The 21,267-nt window shown below is 40.8% G+C and overlaps 1 protein-coding gene across 1 annotated transcript in view; it reads right to left on the bottom strand.

Annotated features, from left to right (window-relative positions):
- LOC126408961 (phospholipid phosphatase-related protein type 4-like) overlaps window positions 1-17,501 on the bottom strand; it is a 96,364-nt gene extending 78,863 nt beyond the window's left edge. The window contains exon 1 of the mRNA XM_050074784.1: window positions 17,157-17,501. Coding sequence (XP_049930741.1) covers window positions 17,157-17,240 — 84 coding nt within the window. The 5' untranslated portion in view covers window positions 17,241-17,501. The remainder of the gene's footprint in view (window positions 1-17,156) is intronic.
- Window positions 17,502-21,267: the final 3,766 nt, after the last annotated feature.

Raw genomic sequence — 21,267 nt, 5'->3', positions numbered from 1 at the left:
TATTGCACGTCTGTCCGTCCTGGAAGAGGGATCCCTCCTCAGTTGCTCTTCCTGAGGTTTCTACCGTTTTTTTTCCCCGTTAAAGGGGTTTTTTTGGGGAGTTTTTCCTTATCCGCTGCGAGCGTCATAAGGACAGAGGGATGTCGTATGCTGTAAAGCCCTGTGAGGCAAATTGTGATTTGTGATATTGGGCTTTATAAATAAAATTGAATTGAAATTTATATATCAATGAGATAATTGTCTCCTTCCAATTTTGAGGGAGTTCCCCAGTTTCAAATGCATATCTGTAAGCTTTCTCTAAAATCAGACTTAAATCATCCACAAAAACCTTGTAAAATCCGTTACAATATCCATCTGAGCCTGGGCTTTTGTTATTTTTCAACCCCTTAATTGCCTCCACTATTTCCTCTCTTGTTATATGACCATCTATAGCTTGTGAAGTCTCATCAGACAGCTTTGGTAATTTTATATTTTCTAAATAGGTATCTATGGAGCTACAAGAGTCTCAAAATGAATATATGCACACAGAAATTAATAAATGCACAAAAAAGGATTCACAAATGTATTGGAGGATTTACATATATATATATGACTCAAAACACAAACACATTTTCAATGTACACATAAATATGTTTCATTCCATATATAGGTAAAAGAAAATCCATATATAGAAAATAAGATTTATAAACATATTTGTGATGCACACACAAATATTTCTTGTTTTAAATATGTACAATTGAAATTCACAAATGTACACATGTAAAAGTATTTGCAATTTTCATCAAATACATATTTGGGGTTGTTACATTGATATATGAACTGTGGAACCTGCATTTACAAAGTGCTTTTAATTTGTAAACTTCAGCACACCGCCGCTGCTGAAATATGACCGCAGCTGCTGCTTTTATTTATTTTTATTTTTTTTCGTCTCAGCTCTTTAGAAACTACCATTTTATTATTTGGCGCTATGGACGCGTCATATCCAGGTCAATTCACACACTTGTGAGTAAAGCATATAAGAGGAGAGGAGAGGGCTCCGTCTTATCTCTTCATAAACTAAAGTTATATTATTTTACGCGACGGAAGCTTCATATAATAACATAACACTATACTATTTATCGTGTTATGTCATCATATCATTTCTGTCTCTACATGGTCACGCGTTATCAATTCTTCTCTGCTCTCTGTATTGCGCACGCCGGAGTTCTGCCACACACACACAGGTGGCTTTCTTGTATAAAGGCTATCATACATTTAAAATGTTTAAGCTCATTAAGAATTTTTTTTCTCTATTTAGACCCTTAACGTTATAACTAATTACTCTTATATCTTTCATTGGTAATTGCATTTTGTTTATCAAACCATTTATTTTTTTTAGTTTGCAAAAATATTGTAAAGATGAATGACCCTGAGGTGAAACTTTAATCAAAAGCCATGACATAAAACAAAATATTAGAACAAACACAATAGCTACATATATTTGAATATTCAGAATCCAGACTTCTGTTATGTTATGTTATCCCATAAATATATGGGGTTTCCTTGCAGTATAATTAACAAAATCCCAAAACATGTTTGGATTGAGAAAGAAGGAACGTTTGCTGCAAAGAAATAAAGGGTTATCCAGATCATCCACATTGGAGTCTGGGCCTTGACTGCATATTGTTTTCTGCAGTCTTGAAGTAAATCTGTATTTCCATCCATTTACACAGACCTCCCGCGCTCATATCTCCCACTCAAATCATAACTATTTACTATTTCTACTCCACCCCTGAAGGAAACATTACAGCAGTGCACCATTCATTTTCTTTTTTTTTTCCTACCAAGATATTTAACCAAACAGATATCAAAGCCCATCATATTATTTTTCTGTCTTTTGTTCATCGCATACTGGAGGTCAGCTTTTAGCCACGATTGTTTTCTATTCAACCTTTTTACACTGAACACCATTTCTCAACAAAAAAGTTGTGGTTGAAAGGGTATTGCCATTTTAAGTCCTTCTGTCCAGTATAAATTAACATTGGCCTCCCCTTGATCAAGCAAATTGTGAATATCTCAGCTTACCTCCATAAACAAGTAATGAACCATCACTTATCTTTGTGGTCCTCTCTCTTCCCAAAAGAAAAAAAGATTAAACAAAAACAAGGAGGTCCTTTCTTGGTATCTAGAACTTAAAGTAAAATGAGTGCCGTTCTGTATACAGGTGTCTAGGGTCGTCAGATATCCACCTTTTCCTCACTATGTCTCTTCTCCCAGACCAGCAATAAACTGGTTAACTGCAGACGGCGTATCAAAGGTATGAGTGTGGTCTTCGTGGGTCACAAGCAGTCTTGCTGGAAAAATATCAAGCTTATCAAGCCCCTTCTCCCGAAGTTTTTGGCGAACTTCATAGTAGTCATGTTGTTGTTTATATACCTCAGCCGACAAGCCCGGGTAGAATCTGATCTTGTTGTTTCGGTAGGTCACCTGGCCCTTTGCTCTCGAAGCTTTCCATACACGTTCCTTGTCTTGATGGTTCAGGAACCTCACAATGAAGGTTCGGGGGGCAGTAGAATTGCGCATTTGTCCGGTAATACGATGCGCCCGCTCCAATACCACCGGGGGATGCACGCCAAGGGTTTCTGTAAATCTCCTCTCCATAAATGCGCAGGGATCCATCCCCTCCTCCCTCTCAGGTATGCCCACTATTCGCATGTTGTTATGTCGGCTCCTGTTTTCCAGATCTTCTGTCTTGCTTGTCAAGTAGCCCTATTTTACTCTTCCTTCCAGCATGTTAATTTTTGATTGTAGCACATTGATAGCATCTTCAGCGGTGGATACACGCTCTTCTGCCTGTGTGATACAGCTGCTGCACTCATTTATGTTGGTTTGAATATCCTTAATAGCTGCTAACACATCGCCAATTTCTGTGTGAAAGTCCTGCTTTAGGGATTTAATGGCTTTCATGTCGACGCCGGAAATATTAGTCACCTGTCTGCTGTCTGTTTCCATCAGCACAGCGTCTTCCTTGTGGTGGACCGAGTCAGCAGCAGTCTCGTCACCCATTTGCAAGACGGTTTTTCTTGTCACTGGTTTTGGCATATTTGGCTGAAGATAACTAGTTTAACTTTGAGTAAATTTCAAAGGAGTACTTGGGTGGTTATTGCAGTAGTTATCTTGAAGTTTGCGAAAGAGCAGGAGGAGTGCTGCCGTTGAGCTTGACGCCATAACCAGAAAACAGATTTAACAGAGAAGTGGCTTAGTAACAGCAGATCCTGGACGTAACTACAGTTGTATGAGAACTGCAAGGAAAGGTGAGAGAAGTGACCAGATTGTCAGTTTATAAAAATGCAGCGCAGTTACCATACAGACATTTCATACACAGGACATACGTGACACAGACCTGCTGATGCGCATTTAATTGCCATACTGTGAGGATATGACAAATGGTAAATGGTAAATGGACTGCACTTATATGGCGCCTTTCTAGTCATCCGACCACTCAAAGCGCTTTTTACACTACGAGTCACATTCATCCATTCATACACTGGTGGCCGAGGCTACCATACAAGATGCCACCTGCTACTCAGTTTTTTGACACACTCACACACCGATGTTAGCAGCCATCGGGAGTAATTTGGGGTTCAGTATCTTGCTCAAGGATACTACGGCATGCAGACTGGAGGAGCCGGGGATCGAACCGCTTATCTTCCAATTAGTGGATGACTTGCTGTACCTCCTGAGCCTGAGAAAAACTACAAGTATAAGCTTTGGGAGTGTGCTGTATCATGTATTTCTCATGAAGTAAATACATTGTGATGATCAATTTAAAGCAAAAGCGTAGATTTGGGAAAGGGGGGACATGGGTAACATCCCCCTCAATATTTAAAAACAAGTAGCAGAGGAGTTCTACTTTGACATAATTTAAGACAATTACACGTGCATATAAAATCAGTCGAATGGTAAAAATTAAGTGTTTGACGCTTAAAGATTTTTGGCAGAGGACCCCCAATCCCTCCATTTCATATGTCCCCCCCAGTATTGAAACAACACCTTCTCCCTTGTTTTAAAAACATATCAACTGAAGCCTCATTGGCCATGGTGCACACAGAGGAAACCAGGCTGCAGTAGGGATGTTTTTCTCCTCATAATGTCTCTAGCCCTGAACACACAGATGTAAAAATACACCCCATTCAGAGGGCCATGTTGCCTAGCAGCCAGTTGGTGGGTAGGATGGTGTGACAGTGTGTGAGATAGAAAATGTAGGAGACACAGAGCAGCTCTGTCAGGAAGAGAAAGGAGAAACACGCGATAATTATGATAGATTCACAATGTTTTTTTACCCAAAGCAAAGAAAATTCAACCCAGTCGTCCAATGCTAATAAATACTGATGTGCAATTCTGTGTTCACGCCAGACAATATTGTTGATTCTGGAAAAAGAGGCCAAGCTGGAACTATCCCTAATCATGCGCTCTGTTTACAGTTAACAGGGCAAAATTTCAATAAAAGCATAAAATCAGCAAAAACTACGTGCCAAGGCTTATTTCTCATTAGTCTTTTATTCATTATTCAGTGTGCCAAACACATAATATACAGCACTGCCTATCGCTTGGGAGAAGCATGGTTGTATCACATTGTGTCTTCATTTGAAGAGTGGTTTGGAAACTTGCGTCCATTGGGCAGAAGACAGGTAAAGACATCATCACCCACCAGCACATTAAAGTATATTTTGTGATACAACAACTTGAAGATATGTATCAGCCAGGCTGCTGAGAAATATCAACTGGTTTGCACACTAGGTACAGTATATGAGTGGTGTGGAGTGGGACCACTGTGGAACCAAGTAGGCTTGGGTGGTATCTATTTTTTTTATATCTTTGTACCTTCCTGACAAATAACTGCGGCATATGGTATATGGTGGTAGTCTATTTGTGTTAAAAATACAAATACACTAGAATTTACGTATTTTTAGAATTTTTGTATTCGTCTGTGCACCAGTCAAGTTTCTCTTACAGTTTACATCCATGTCTGTAAAAAAGACAACAGCACAGAGGATCTATACAATCAGCACAGTTTCAAGTTGGACACCCAAGATTCGTGTCATCAATTCAGTATCTGACCAAATGTTTCCCCTTCAGTTCCTGAGATATGAGATTGAGTAATGTCCAGAAACATGTTTTATGCAGATCATTATGATGTCACAGAGCAGTTGACCTTTGATATAAAATGTCATCACTTCATTATTGTATCCTAATAGACATTTGTATGAAGTTTTATAATAATTAGCATATGAATTTTTGAGTTATGACGAAAAACATTTCGTGTGGTCACCTTTGATCTTCAACCACAATATTCTAATCAGTTTATTCTTCAGTCACAGTGGACGTTTGTGTCAAATTTAAAGACATTCCTGTGTTCTTGACATATCATGTTCACAAGAATGAGACAGATAAGGTGACAGTGACCTTTTACCTATGCCCACGACAAACTAATCAGTCCATCGTTGAGTTCAAGTGGACATTTGTGCCAGAGTTCAAGAAATACCCTTGAGACATTCATGAGATATCATGTTTACAAGGATGGGATGGACATGTGTACATACAGAGGTGCGTAAGTACGAGGTATGTACATACAGACGGACAACCCAAAAACATCATTCCTCTGGCCATGGCTTGTAGCATGAATTACATTGTCTAGCCTACAGTATAGGGTTGGGTGGTTTCCACCCAGCCACCATCGGCCTAACAACCGGCGACTGACGATGTATTATCACAGGTGTGTATGCAGCTGGAAAGTATGTTCCAACAGTGACTTTGCTATGTTCTATAAGCTCTCATAGCTTTTTAACCCTTTATGACCTACCATAGAACAAGTCCGCCAGAGCATAGCTTTACATTTTTATATGCTGTAGTGCCATTTTTGAAGTAGTTATTATGCTATCCATCAATACATCCCTTATATCCCAAATTTAATTTGTTTGGACTTATGTCCATACTAATGAAATAAATTGCTAATGAGTGCAATAAACTACAATAAAAATGAAAATAATTTTTTTTTTTTACACATATTTTTCTAAATACACGCAAGAAAGTCAGTTCATGCTCACAACATGATGATGCTTATTCCAACGTAGGAAGTGCTGTGAATATCGGTGGTCTGGATTATAATGATTTTGTTGTGTGCGCTTTGTACTTTTTTTCTACAAACCCATTTGTGCAAGGAAACAGCGCTCTGGGACACGATGAATGCATGTTATGTCATTGTAACTCCTCTGTTTTTTTATGCCATAAGAATTATTGCTCTTATTTGGTTGCAATTCTACCGGCATTTAAAAATAGATATGCAAATGGAATTGCAGGCACTCCCGTAGTTCTTAAAGCAACACAATGGAGGATTGCGCTTTTTACCTCACGGGGTCCCCCTACAGACGAAAAACGGTATTGTCTGTTACAACTGTCGCAAAAATCTTTCTGCGCGTGCATTTGTTGACAAGCAAACGATACCTGTGATTTTCCTGAAGCTGGCCGTATAATGTACGATCATCATGTCTTCAGAACAGGTAAAATAGCCCCCCTGCTCCAGCTTGTCCTTCACTACCTGTCAGGTGAGAGATCAGCTGAGGAGGATAAAGACGAGGAAGGCTGCGGGTCCAGACGGCATCAGCTCCAGGCTCCTGAAGTCCTGCGCAGACCAACTGTGCGGGATAGCTGAAACCATCTTCAACCTGAGCCTGAGGCTGGGGAGAGTACCACAGCTGTGGAAGACATCCTGCGTGGTACCTGTGCACAAGACTCCCCAAGGACTTCAGCAGCTTCATACCAGTGGCATTAACATCGCACCTCATGAAGACTCTGGAGCACCTGGTCATGTCTCGTCTCCGCCCCGCAGTAGGCCCTTCAATGGACTCGCTGCAATTTGCCTACCAGCCTGACGACGCCGTCATCTCTTTATCACCTGGAGAAGCCCGGAAGCTCTGTGAGAATCATGTTCTTTGACTTCTGCAGCGCTTTCGACACCATACAGCCTGCGCTTCTGAGGGACAAACTGGAGCACATAGGAGTGGCTAATCACCTTACATCCTGGATCCTAGACTACCTCACGGACCGGCCGCAGTATGTCAGGACCCAGGATTGTGTATCGGACTTGGTTGTCTGCAGTACGGGGCCCCACAGGGGACGGTGCTGGTGCCGTTCCTCTTCACCCTCTACACTGCAGACTTTTCATACGACACCCCCACCTGTCATCTGCAGAAGTTCTCTGACAACTCTGCCATAGTCGGCCTCATCACAGATGGGACTGATTCACCCAAAGTGTGTGAAGGAACACTATTGCAGGTCCTTCCTGCCTGCTGCTGTCAGGCTACATAACCAGCACTGCTCACAGTAAACTGCACCATGGACACTTTATGGACACTATGGACACTTTATAAACACCATTTTAAGCTTACTGTCCCCCTTGTTGCCGTTTGCTGTTTTTTTGCACATACAATCACTTGTACTAGATATGCTCTCTTTAATCCACTACTCATTTTTATTAACTTCTCATTATTATTATTATTATTATTTATCGCCATTTCTTGTATTTTTTGTACTTTATTTTGCATGCCTAGTTTTTAAGTTTAAATTTTGAAATTTTTAATCTGACTCTTTCTCCTTGACTGCTGTAACACTGGAATTTCTCAACTGTGATCAATAAAGGTGTATCTTATCTTATTTTATCTTAGCATTTTGTACATACAGGCTGATTGCTTTATTTATTTATTCATTTTCGAAACTCAGAAATGAGTTGCTCTCTGCATGTCAGGGCTGACCTCCTCCCCACAGCGCGCGTGCTCGCACACACACACACACACACACACACACACACACACACACAAACTCAACAGAGTGAAGTCAGACAACAGCAGAGACACCGCGGTGCAGATGAAGATATCGCGATAACTTCAAGATTACTCTAGTTGACAACAACTACGCTTGTTACTGTAAGTAAGTGCGATAAAACCTCTGCCAGCCAAGCCAATACTTTACCAATACATGTGATCAGCATGTAGAAAGCCATATTTCAATCTGCTCTGTCCGCAGTCTCTCATTCACCGCTATTATGATTTACAATCGCGGTCGACACAAGTACATTGCGCTCGTGGTGCTAACAGCAAACTATTAAAGACAAAGTAAAATGAAAGCTGTCTGTATGTAGGTTAACACTTTATCTTAAAATGTACCTGAGGCAGCCGACCTGCAGACAGTAGGGCTGCTCGATTATGGAAAAAATCATAATCGCAATTATTTTGGTCAAAATTGAAATCACGATTATGCAAACAATTATGCAGCGCACGTGATGACTTATATTGTTTACACGATGGCATGTCATTTCTGTCTCTACATGGTCGCGCGTTTACAGTTCTCCTCTGCTCTCTGTATCGCTCATGGCAGACACACACACAGACACGTGCGCGCACACACACACACACACACACACACACACACACACAGACCAACCTCTTTTGCTCTCCCTCTGCCATTTTCCGCACACTGCTTTTGAAATCTTCCGCGATCACCTGCCCCTCGCATTATCCGTAGTTCACCTACTTGACTGGCTTGTGGAGTGAATAGAGGAGAGGAGGGGAGGGGGCAGTATTGCGCATGCGCGGCTTCCGTAGAAGACAAAATAACATCTCCAGGCGTCCGTGACCAAAAATCGTTTACCCTTGATTTCATTAATTTTGAAATCGTTTGACCTCAAAATTGTAATCCCGATAAACAGACGATTAATTGCACAGCCTTAGCAGACAATGAGTATCCTAAGTAGAGGGTAACAGCAGTAACAGTGCCAGGTCATCATCGGTAGGACATCCCTCCTCCTCGTTCAGCTCTCGCCAGCGTGTGAAAGCCGGGCCAATATTAATCCTTGTTCGAGCTCTTGTTTTATCGCTCTCCCGTTTTCTTTCTTTGTCTCCTCGGACAGCACCTTCACCTTCTTCCTTTTTTTTGTCGCTTCAGCCATGACAACCACGTCTAACTTTGTTCACCTCGGTTTGGCTACACTACTCTAAAGAGAGGAGGGGTATATGACGTATGTGGGTAAAGGCAGCCAAATTTTGTGTCCCGGGTTCCTACCCGAACCCTGAAACTGCATAGTGCCAGTGCAAGCAAAACAGATGCTCTCAAGCAATGATGGAGGTGTCAGCCAACCTATTGTGAGTTAATGTACCATCACAAGGATCTTGGATATATATTTTGAGGGCTCAAAAACTCCACTGTGTTGCTTTAAAGAGCTACATCTAATAAATAAACAAAACAAACTCATCAAATGTCAAGAAAGGAAACAGGCGTACTCTTACACATATTTTCCTCATTAAACAGAAAAATACAACTGTACACTTTAAGAATTCAAGTTTCTCTTTTTCACCAAACTAAGACCAGCTTAATTGCATTGTTAATAGGGTAGGTCCGGACCAGTATACTAGATCTTAATGCCAGAAGACGAGCATACGACTATTGTGTCTCTCTCATCTCATCTCGTAACATCACAGCTCTCTATGCACTGTTATGTCATGTAAACCACGCTGCTATCAGCTGTTCGCTCAAGATCAGACTGGAGGCATAGCCACTTAAAAGTTGGGTGAATAGTCTACTTGTTATTTTCCTATGTTTATTATGTTACTACTTAAACATGTTTTGCATTTGTGAAATTTACCGGAAATGACATGCAATATGGCCAACAGCAAATAGGTTGTTACTAACGATGGTTATTTAGCTAACTAGAAACTTTCAGCTCCCTGGCAATCTTCCTCCAGCCACCTGCCACCTTATTTTGGTTTTTGTAGTCAAATAAGAGTGTCTCCTGTCATAACCCCAAAAAACACATGAACTTTCTATTAAACAAAAATTCTGCATCATTCTCCCCGCCCTCCTACCTCTGCTGAAAGTTGATCTCATTTATGTTGCCGGTGCTCAACTCAGGAAGAAATTGCACAAGGCCTGTCAGACACTAGTGTTTCCATTAGCCTGTTTATAAACAAACATAATATAATATTAGTCATGCTGCTTATTACTATCACAATATGAGTTGGATTTAGTGCTGTGACACCATCAGCACAGGTCTCTGATGTAGGTTACTTTTTAATTTGCCAGACAAATGCAAATTCAGCTGGTTTTTGCAGAAATCAAACCGTTTTACGCTCGTACACTGGCAATAAAACTGGATATTGACCCGACTCTACTTGTTAACTCATCATAAAACAATCAATAAAGTATTTCTGATTCTGATTCTTTTGGCTGTTGTTCCAACAGTCACCAACTCTGGTTTGGTTAAAATAAACACCTAATATACTGAGTTAGATAATAAAAAAAAAAAGAAAATATGCTGTTTTTCCCCACTGTCTCTCTCTGCTGTTGCTGGCCAGCTATTTCTTAGTGTGTGTAATGATCCCCACCACTCACTGACCTCTGGTGGTACGTGCTGTTAACTACAGTACATCACCCCTTTACAGCATCTCCATATCAGTTTAATAGAAAGAGAAGCGACTGTACTTTTGACACTGTCAAAAGTAATACCCTGGTATACCGCAATACTGCGATACCGCTCACATCTAGAGCAGAGTTAGACTTTCAGTGTTCTCTGTACCCTCCATCCCATTGCACAAGGTTTGGGCTTTAGTTTTGCAATCTGTGCCTTATGGCTTTAACAGCCAAAGGACATGTTCCTGACTTATAATGCAGACATTGACTATTACTTCAAATACTAAGTTTGCATTTGGCAGCTTAGATAGTCCCAAACTTACCAGAAACCCCAGGTCAACTTCTCCTCCCCAAAACCTTTCTTGTTTCTGCACATTCGTCAATACAACTCTGGATAGCCACACAGTTGAAAAATGTAAATATAAATGGAAACAATATAATATAGTATATATTAATATAGTAGGTTTAGCTAACTTATATGGTAAATGGTAAATGGACCTGCATTTGTATAGCACCTTTCTAGTCATCCAACCACTTGAAGCACTTTTTACAGTACGAGTCACATTCACCCATTCAGACACACATTCATACACTGGTGGCCGAGGCTACCATACAAGGTGCCGCCTGCTACTCAGTTTTTAACACACTCACACACCGCTGGAACAGCCATCGGGAGCAATTTGGGGTTCAGTATCTTGCTCTTCAACATGCAGACTGGAGGAGGAGCCGGGTATTGAAACGCTGATCTTTTGATTGGTGGACAAACCGCTCTACCACAGTCCATGAGCCACAGCCGCCCCCATATCAAAACACTGTTTACTGGTCTAGAGGTGGACATACAATACAAAGATTGTGGTGGCAAATCAAACAGAGGTGAGACATCATTGACTCAGACAGCAGCAGCAAATAGCCATGCATGTTGGTTAGAGTGACAGCAGCCTTTTCTCTCTCTGACACTTCCTCTGTGGGGGGCTGCCGTCATATTTACATTGTAAACAAAGGAAGCAGCGGTGGCAACCACTTGCTACCTAACAGTGCAGCTATCACCCTAAGTGATAGAGTTTGTGTCAGGAAGCTTTATAATGTCATCAAGAGGAAAATCAATACATAGCCACATATCCATTTTACTGTTGTTTTCTATGAGCTTGTAGACTAGTGCAAAATCCTCCCAGACATTAATACAGGAATTGGAATTTCAAACTTCCATACTTTTCCATACCCTAATTTCCAGACTTCTCAGCATTTTTTTTTTTTTTTCAGAGAATATGCGACATCTGAGTAAATATATCGGTGTATCATATTTCACATCATATTTAATTATTCTTAATAGCCGACTGTAGCCAAGTACTATAATGGCATGCAAATAAAAACTCAGGTAAGTTCAATGTCTGGGCTGAGGCAAAAAGGTTGGGACTCTGGGTGCAAGCGATGCAGTAACGAGACGTCTGTGTTTTTTCCTTTCATGTGGCTCAGAATCGCCTTCTCCCCCATGGTGGCGATGTCAAACGATTTCACACAAAGCTTGCATCTAGCTCTGTGTGTGAATTGGGAATCCTCACACAAAGCTTGCATCTAGCTCTGTGTGTGAATTGGGAATCCTTTGCCAACCAGTATTTATATACGGTATTGTCAAGCCATCCATCCAAAAACTTGCATCTACCCATTGTGAACCACGTGAAACTCGTCTTCTTGTCGAAGGTGCAGTGTTGGAGTGAAACTTGATACCTGGGGGGCTGGAGGAGGGTCATGGGGCAGCGGACTGGACATACCACTTGTCAATCAGGTAAAAGGGGTGGTATGTTTTCTGAGACGTTTGCTCTCACACAAACTGTGCTTGGCCCGGCATAAAACACAATCCGGATTGATTAAATTATTTCTGGAAATACCTAATTTTCTATTTTAGAAAACAGTATTTTAGAACAGTGGTAATAGTCTGGAAACATAAATATTTTTCCATACTTAATTTTTCATTTTCCATACTTTTTAATACCTGGAAATTGATCAAATTTATTTCCATACTTTTCCATACTTGCGTAGGAACCCTGTTAATAAGACACGTCATCAATTTTACATGTCATTGCAAATTTTCTAGTCACGGTAAGTAGCTACTACACAGCCTTGGAGGAGCTTTTTTTCAACTCAGAGCAAAGAACTCTGATAATGCCATCAGGGTTATGGAAGCTTGGTCCTGCGACTGGTCAGTGACTTTCAACGTCAGACACCGGCAAAAAAAAGCTGTGCTATTTCTGGTTATTTATCTGTATATGGTATCTCTATTGAGTTTTCATTAAATGTATCCCAAACTATATAGTATATATCCATATTGTGACATAAAGTTACACAGACCAGGAAAAAGTTCCATATACAGTATGTTCCATTCCCATCTGGAGTGTCTAATAAAAGGTGCTATTGAGTTGCATTATGGGATGTTAAGGATCAGTGGTGGTGGGGCTTGACCTAAGGGATATTTTGCCTTCTGCTGCTTTAAATTAAACCACTTCAACCCCAAATTTAACACTTGATGATGCAAGCAGGAGCTGAGCAGCAGCAAGCAAGACTCAGTACACTCCCAAGACCTTTGATTATTCATACCATGTAATCCTTTGAGACCAGGAAGTCAGACTCTAGTTAAACATGATTGTCTTGGTGCTGCTCAGTCCATGGTTGTCTGCATCATCAGGGGGAGAATCCAGGTGGTGAACAGAGCATGGCTGTCACTGTACACTGTAAAATCATTTTCTCTACACTGACCTTCAGTGAGCGCCCTGTAGCAACTCAAATTCAGACTGCTCCACTCCCTGCCAGATCAGCAAACTTTCTGTTGCTGCCATTACACAGGTTAAGGTTAGGTTTGCAGGGGACACAAAGCTCGTTGCAGTGTGACGGGACTTGCGGGGGTACGGGCTCAAGGGAAGGGAGTATACAATACTTACAAAAGCTCCATAAAAAGCTAGGGTTGGCTAAAATAAATTAAAGGAGAGTGGAGAAAGGATTAAAAAGGATTTTTAAAAAAAAAAGGGGAGAGAGGGAGACTGGGTTAGAGTTCAGGTTAGGTTGATGCTATGCAAAAATTTCCTTTGATCATAAAGCCAAATGTTACTGTATAATTCTCTGGTTTATCATTCAAGTATATGAACTATGCTGCAGACTGAGGTCTCAACTCACAGTGACAAACAGAATGATGGGATGGCTGAGTCATGTGATCAAGTCAAAAGGGCGACATGCAGATCTGCAGGTTTGTGGGATTTATACATTTAGTTTATAAAATGTCTGTATCATCTTTGCACTGCATTTTTATAAACTATGATACATTCATCACGTCTTACACCCTCGTCCAGGAGCCGTCTCACTTCCTCTTCTTCTCCTTGCAGTTCTGAACTGAAATTACGTCCAGTAACTACTATTACTTACAAAAGAACATTACTAGCGGAAATGCTGGGTGTTCTTGCAACTTCAGCGTATTTGATTGTGATGTTTATTACAACCTTAATGACATCCGTTGCCTTACATTTGATATGCAGCTCCGCTTGCTCACCAGAGCAGCTCAAGGCTCCATAAATCTATATGTGGCAGTCAATGTGGATATTGTAGCGGGCTAGCACAAATAAATCAATGTATAGAAAACATAGACTGTATATAAAGATGCTGACTGACTGCAGTATGAGTCATAAAGCCTGCCCCCTCCATGTTAGTGGATGGGACATGAGCCAAACTAAAAACACAAAGTGCACATCAAATAACTTTTTCCCAAAGATGGTTTCTGTCCGTGTTTGTTTTTCTGATAGATTTGATTTTAATTAGTTATTTAATGCTATAACACTGGGATTTTACGATGTGATTGACAACTGTGTGAGCCATTCAGTGGCACTGCTAGCAAGTAGTCGGACGGGTGTATGGGCAGGAGACTTGATACTGCAGAGATCACTACTGCGCAGACTTCGGCTCTAAATGATGTCACCAGAGGAAGATGGCAGCGGCCGTAATCAAGATGTTTTAGCTCCTCTTCTGTACTGTGGGGGTACATGGAGACACGTCGTCCATCTTTATATATAGTCTAAGGGAAAACACTGTTGTTGTAACGTTATGTATAATGTTACTGTACACGTTAGCTTACTGCATGCATTAGCTTGAGGGCTGGTATGGGCCTCTTGTCAAAGTGGCCAGTAAGGCTTCAGGGAGGAGTCAAGCCCAACTTACTGATCTATATGTATAGTAGGCAAGTGGTCAGGAAGGCTTCTTCTATTTTGGAGTGTGTAAATCACCCCCTTCTCTCTGAATTTGTATTGTTGCCTTCAGGCTGTCGGTGGAAGGTGCCTGCTCTTAGGACAAAGAGATTTAAGGTTTCCTCTGTCCCTTCAGCCATTCAATTGTTGAATAGCAGATAGTCTGTAAATTGTTTATGTGCTTATGTCTATTTGCACAGATTGTTCAGACTGCTGGAATCTGCACTTTGCATGGGCACTTTGCACTTTGATGCTGATTATTTTCCTATTAATCTTCATTTATTTTTATTTTTATTTTTAAAGCCTCCTAGAATCTTCCCATTATGTCATGTTATGTGTTTTTGTCCATCAGTGTTTTGTATGTTGTATGTTTTGGGTATTTTCCTGGCTGATAATCAATTTCTCTGAAAGGGACAATAAAGATACGTTGACTTTGACTTTTGACTTTGACTCATAGTCAAGCGGCAACCTCCAGGGCTTAAAAATGAAGCCAACACAGAAGTGCCAAAGACTACAGTTCTTTGAATGGCCACTTGAGGCTGGCTCCAGAAGTTTGTCAATCCCAACAGACCCCCATGTTTGAATGTCCAACTTTACAGCAGAAATAAACATGTTTACAGCCTGGTATAAAGAGCAGTTTTGGACTCTACAACTAATTTCCCCCTTCATGACAACTTTGCGGGGGCGAAATTTTATATAACTCATTATTATTATATTTACTATTATATTCTTATTGTTCTCAGTCAGATCTGCCCCTCGCTCCTCCACAGCACCAGCCTCTCGCCCAAATATGGTCTTAATAGTATTAATTTTTTATTGTATAAATTATTAATATTACAAATGCAAATTAAACTGTGGGTAGCTTGCTAGAATAATGTAACCAATTGCTTATTTAATCCACTACATAAATTTTACTGCTGCAAAAACATGGCTAAGGTGAGACGAACAGACTGAAAACTTTGTCTTATTAGATAAAACATACGTTGACAAAGTTTTGGGGACATAGTTTACAGATGAAAAAAGGTAATAAATTGCAATATATCACAATACATTTTATAGCAATGCTCAGCATATCACAACATATTCAAAATTAAAATAATACTGTATCGTGACTTAAGTATCGTGATAATATTGTATGGTGGATCCTCCGGTGATTCCTACCCCTATAATTATCAAGTAAATTCTGTGAAATGGTATGATTTATATGATGTATCATCTGGTGTTTCCCGTGTTTCCCTGGAGGTTAGAGCCACTAGAGGGGTGAAGGGGATGTGATGCCACTGACATGGGACCAAATGAAACACACCATGAATAAAATTACAGATTTCTCTGGGCCTGAACACTGTTGTAAACATCTAAGATAATGTCAGTACACAACTCAATAAAATATATATTAGGCCTATAGGTCTAGTAGGTTTTAGACATTTAAAGGTAGAAATGTCACATCTTACATCTTTAAGCAGCACAGAAAAGATATTTCTTTCTTTGATTCGGAACACACTGCTAAATCACAGCACCTCATATCTGTGTGTGTTCATATTTAAATATCACACTACCATAGTACTGGAAATGTGATCCTAACAGTCACTACCATTACTAATAGCAATAACTCTAATATAATTTAAAATGTTGAAAGAAGTGCACATTGTGGAGCCTACAGGAGGGCTGTTCGTAGTCTGGGGGCGTATGAACTAAATGCAGCATCAATGTTGGTCCTGGGGCAAGGAACAATTACTATGAAAGAGTCAGTGGAACACGGTGATCTGACAGGGACAGGCTAAACTGTGGCCAATCGCTTCTTAATATGGATGATTAAATGGATATTGTGTCTAAACTGTGTTAGTGTGGCATGAAATTGAAGTGCATGTTCATATTTGGATAGCTGGTGTCGTTCACAGCCACCATTAAACACTGTGGCTCTCCTTACCTTTTTCCTATCTATGCATTCTGACTGATGATACACAAATGATGAGGCATTGCACGTATTGGACATATTTATCTTTGCATCATGCCACACAAAATGTTATGTGTATACACTAGGAATCATAATACCCTGTGGAGACTGCAGTGTCATTGGCTGCAAAAAGAACAGGGTAAACAGGGATGAAGTGAATACAGATTCTCAACATCACTGCTATCAAACTGCATGGGTTTCTTGATGCCAGGATTAAAGCCTGTCTAGCTCATTGTTATGTGGCATCTCAATAGCACAGAGCATCTTTAGGGTCAAGAATCCAGAATGATAACTTCATATTTATTTGCATCATCAGTTTAACCTGATGGTGGTATTCAGTGTGCTTGCTTCCTCAGACCATCTGACCAGTTTGTTAACCAATTTATCAGTCAATCATATCACACAGCCTGCCAACCACTCACTTCCATTTGCACCTCTGCAAAATGATAGACAAACAGACAGACAGACAGACAGACAGACAGATAGATAGATAGATAGATAGATAGATAGATAGATAGATAGATAGATAGATATTTCACCTCTACAAAATAAAAGCACGGCAGCAGAGTGACGCTGTCCTTGGTCTCATTCCCGCCTTTCAGCCGCTCCTTGGCACGAGACATCACGAGCGGCCGGTGGTCTCTCCCGTTACCGGGAGACAGGGAGCTGTACTTGATTCCCGTCGTAATTTTGGCGAAATTCCGACAGACTCCGGTCCCCCCCTACCCCCAAGTCTTTAACGGCAGACCTCCATCCCCCGGCGAGGAGAGCGGGAGGTGTCGACGGCTGTTACTGTGATTTGTCCGTGGCCCCCCTAAAATGCGGTTTTTGGGCTTCAAAAAATAGTGCCAGCGCAGGACTGGCACTGTCTCCCCTCACACTGTCCACCCTGTGTGCTGACATTAAAATGCATCCTGATAATGTCAACGGTGCTGAGAGGAGAAGATTCCTCCGGTCACCCCCCGGGTACCTCACTGATGCTGGTCCACTCACTCTCCTCCAGCTCTGCTTTGCTGCAGCAGGTGATCGCCGTTAAAGCGGCCACAATAACCAATAAGATTTCCTGTGACGATTTTCACAATAAAACCATTGGACTATTTCTCAGTAGTTTCCTCTCCAGTCAGTAATCCCATTTTAAACAACACTTGTGCAAACCTTAGTAAGGTTTTAACTAGCCTTTTATTTCCAATGGAGTTTTACATTTGTTTTGATGGTAGAATTATAATTTTCTACAAATCTAATAATATATAGGCTAATATAGGCTAATTTTTCTTTTTTCTGTATTTGGGTGATCTGCCCCTTTAACACCCACCTCCAGCCCAGTATTTAGCACCTGTATTCACCAACAGAGTGATTCATCTGATCGATATACAACCTTTGCAGGCAAACCAATGTCGATCGATGGGCGTGACGTCACAAGTGTGCTAAAAACCTATTTTCCGCACGGCTAGCGCGCATCTGTGTGTGTGTGTGTGTGTGTGTGTGTGTGTGTGTGTGTGTGTGTGTGTGTGTGTGTGTGAACGCCCCTGACAGCACAACAGAGCCGTACTGCGATAATATGTGGGGCACATAGCCTCCAGGACACATGGCCATAAAACACTGTGCCATGTTATGGCCTCAGGTCGCTGCCTGCAATATGTTGTCAGTGTGTTGATAGACTGCCTCATACATGTGATCAGTCCTGTCTGTCAGTCACCCTCCCATTTCCAGAATAGTGGAATGCATTGGCGTAAATATAGACAGTGCAGGCAGTGCAGTTTTATATATATGTATAAGGTGTCCAGTCTACACCTTTGCTGTTTTGGATCAGTCTCACCGCTCTTATTGTGTTGTTCTCAGCAGCAGCAGCAGCAGCAGCAGCTGTTTTCAGTGAAAAAGCTCTGATAAAGCCACTGTACACTACCTGCTAAGCAGCAGAAAGACACAGTTAAAGTACTGCTGGTGAACACAGTGGAGCATTAAGCAGCAAATGAGACATATTTTCACAGGAGTTGGTGGAGATCAAAAAGGAGCTAAAAAAGAGAATATTGAATTTTGATCAATGGGGTGGGCACAAACAGCACACATGAATGATAATGTCTCTCTGTTTGCTAATAAGTTCACCATTTCAGATTAGAAGGAAGTGACATGTTAATGTTGTGTTCAGAGTTTGTTTCTGCTGCCCCCAAGTGGCCAAAAAAGCTTTTATTGCAGTTCCTCATACTAGCTCTGAATTGGGACAGACTGGTTTTCAGTACAATGCCCCTCACTATTGGAATGAACTGCAAAACCATTTTGAGTAAGAGATACACATTCCTCTTAGGGACTATGAAGCTGTTCACAGTGGGACTTTTGACATATGCTGCAACGAGTGTCTGTGTGTGATGACTTTCAGTCATTTGTCCTCTCATCTTTCTAAATAAAGTCTAACTCTACACCGCATGTTTCTGTAGTATAATAGGACTAACAGTAACAGTAACAGTAACATGTTACTGCAATTACCTATGTTTTTTTTAATATGTGATGAAAGAGCAACTTGGTAGAAAAAGATACAGAATGTGATACAACTGCCTGACTAATTGTTGACAAATGTTAGTGTGTGTGGGGGAGGTGGGAGGAACACTTTCTAATTATATTTAATTATTCATCAAATATGAATAAATCCCTTCTGGCAACAAAGTGACAGGCTTTACACCAGCTGGAAGATATGAACTAGTTTCTTTGTAAAAAAAAAAAAAAAAAAAAAAGATACAACTAGATTGAAAGTCCTTTGGTGCTATCAAAAGTTGTACATGCTGGTCAGATGTCAAACACAGATGGAAATGGCAAAATCAGAGATGGAGGGTTTGTGTAAGACACCAGTGGTGCTGATCTCAATGAGAAGTGCACATGCCCTACATGAAACTCTAGGCTGAAAACATTTATAACATGGGTAAAGGCTGAATGCTCATGTTCTTGCTTGCTTGCATCCATACATGACAATACAATAATGATGCTCATCCAGCTTGTGGTCAGATTTGATGGTTACAGTGTACTTTTATTTTTATTTTAAATTATTAACCTGATCCACTGCCTGATGTTTCTTCTTCCTCTGTGCCATAGAGCTCCACTGTTGTTAAACACACATTTTAGTGAGTCACACTGTTGCACTGGCAAACATGTTCCTTCATTACCATGAACACACACTGTGATTTATTTTAAATAAATACACAATCCTGCTGCACCAAATACTCACTGGCACCAAATGCGGATTAATTCGCCAATAAATGTACTATTTCACATAAATACAAAAATACAAAACAACATTTAACCAAACAACAAAATCATACAACAAATGATACAAATCACAGCAAACATTATAAAAACGCAACGCATTTGTCATGACCCATTACATCCAGTGCTGACCCAGGCTACTTAGAAGCCATACTCTGATGTAATAGGTTGACAGACTGAGGAACAAATGAGCTTCTCAACCTGTTCAATAGAGCCGGTGGGACTCTGAATCCTCTGTGTGATGGCAAAAAGCTCATATTCTTGAAATCATGCGTGAGAGGGGTCTGATGTAATTTTACCAACCAGGCACAGCGGAATACACAGTTTGGAAACTTAACTCAAGCGCTTGACCAACAATCTTTGAGCAGACACGCAGCAGTCTCACCACAGTAGGTTTAAGCTGAACATAGAAACAACTGTACCATGCTCTGATTCCATACTGCATAACACTTAATATTATAGATTGGAAAAACAATAACAGGATCTGTTTGTTCCAAATGAATGCAATGTCCTAAACTACAGTGGCCAGCTGGTTTAGGAAAATACTGAATCTTTTTTGAAAATGAAATGATATATCTGTGAGCTGTTGCTTAAGATTTACGTCTTCAGTTGGAAAAAAAGGGTTTGTAACTGAGAAACAAAGAAAAGGGTTCTTGTTTTTTTCAGAGGGAGAGAGTTATGGCACTCCAGGGTTAAGGCACCTTGCATACTACAACACCACTTTATACTGTTAAAACAATACTCACAATTTGGATTGATTTTTGTGAAAACCCCTTTTGATTCTTTTGATCTGAGGACCCATATAGACAAAAGGAATATGACTAACTGGGTAATTAAAGAATGGACACATAAATTGAGGTTAGCCAACAACCCAGTTTTTGACATCCAACTTCTACAAAAAAAAAAAAAAAAAGAACTAGAACTACAAGCACTTATGAACGGGGGCCAAGCCTCCCCGCGCAACTCGGCCCCCGTGCCCCACGGAGCCCACGGAAGTCGGCCCCGAAGCACGACGGGCTCAGGGCAAGCACAGGGATGCGGGCCGAAGTCCGAGCCGCGGTATTTGCTGTAATGGGAAGTGCACTGGAAGTGTGAAAGGCTGAAAGTGTGGTGATTTGGATTTGTTGTAATAAATCACGCCCACTTTGACCAATCATTACTTAACTTTATGTCCGGCCTCAGGAGTGACCCCACATCACACTCACCACATTTTGTTCAAATCTTGTACTTGAGACTTGATGTTTGTGGGTTTTTAGCGCCCCCCATTAGCCGATTTGCACCAAATTTGGCATAGAGCCTCTTGATGACCTCGGGAACAAGTGACTTAAGTTTGATGTTGAAAGCATTTATTTTGACCAAAATATGAAACAATATGTGTTTTTCAGCTAGCAAAAAAAA

The sequence above is a fragment of the Epinephelus moara genome, chromosome 21 (assembly GCF_006386435.1).
Source record: "Epinephelus moara isolate mb chromosome 21, YSFRI_EMoa_1.0, whole genome shotgun sequence".
In the NCBI taxonomy this organism is placed as follows: Eukaryota; Metazoa; Chordata; class Actinopteri; order Perciformes; family Serranidae; genus Epinephelus; species Epinephelus moara.
Note: the sequence above shows the minus strand (reverse complement) of the source record. Positions and strands in the feature narration are given on the sequence as shown.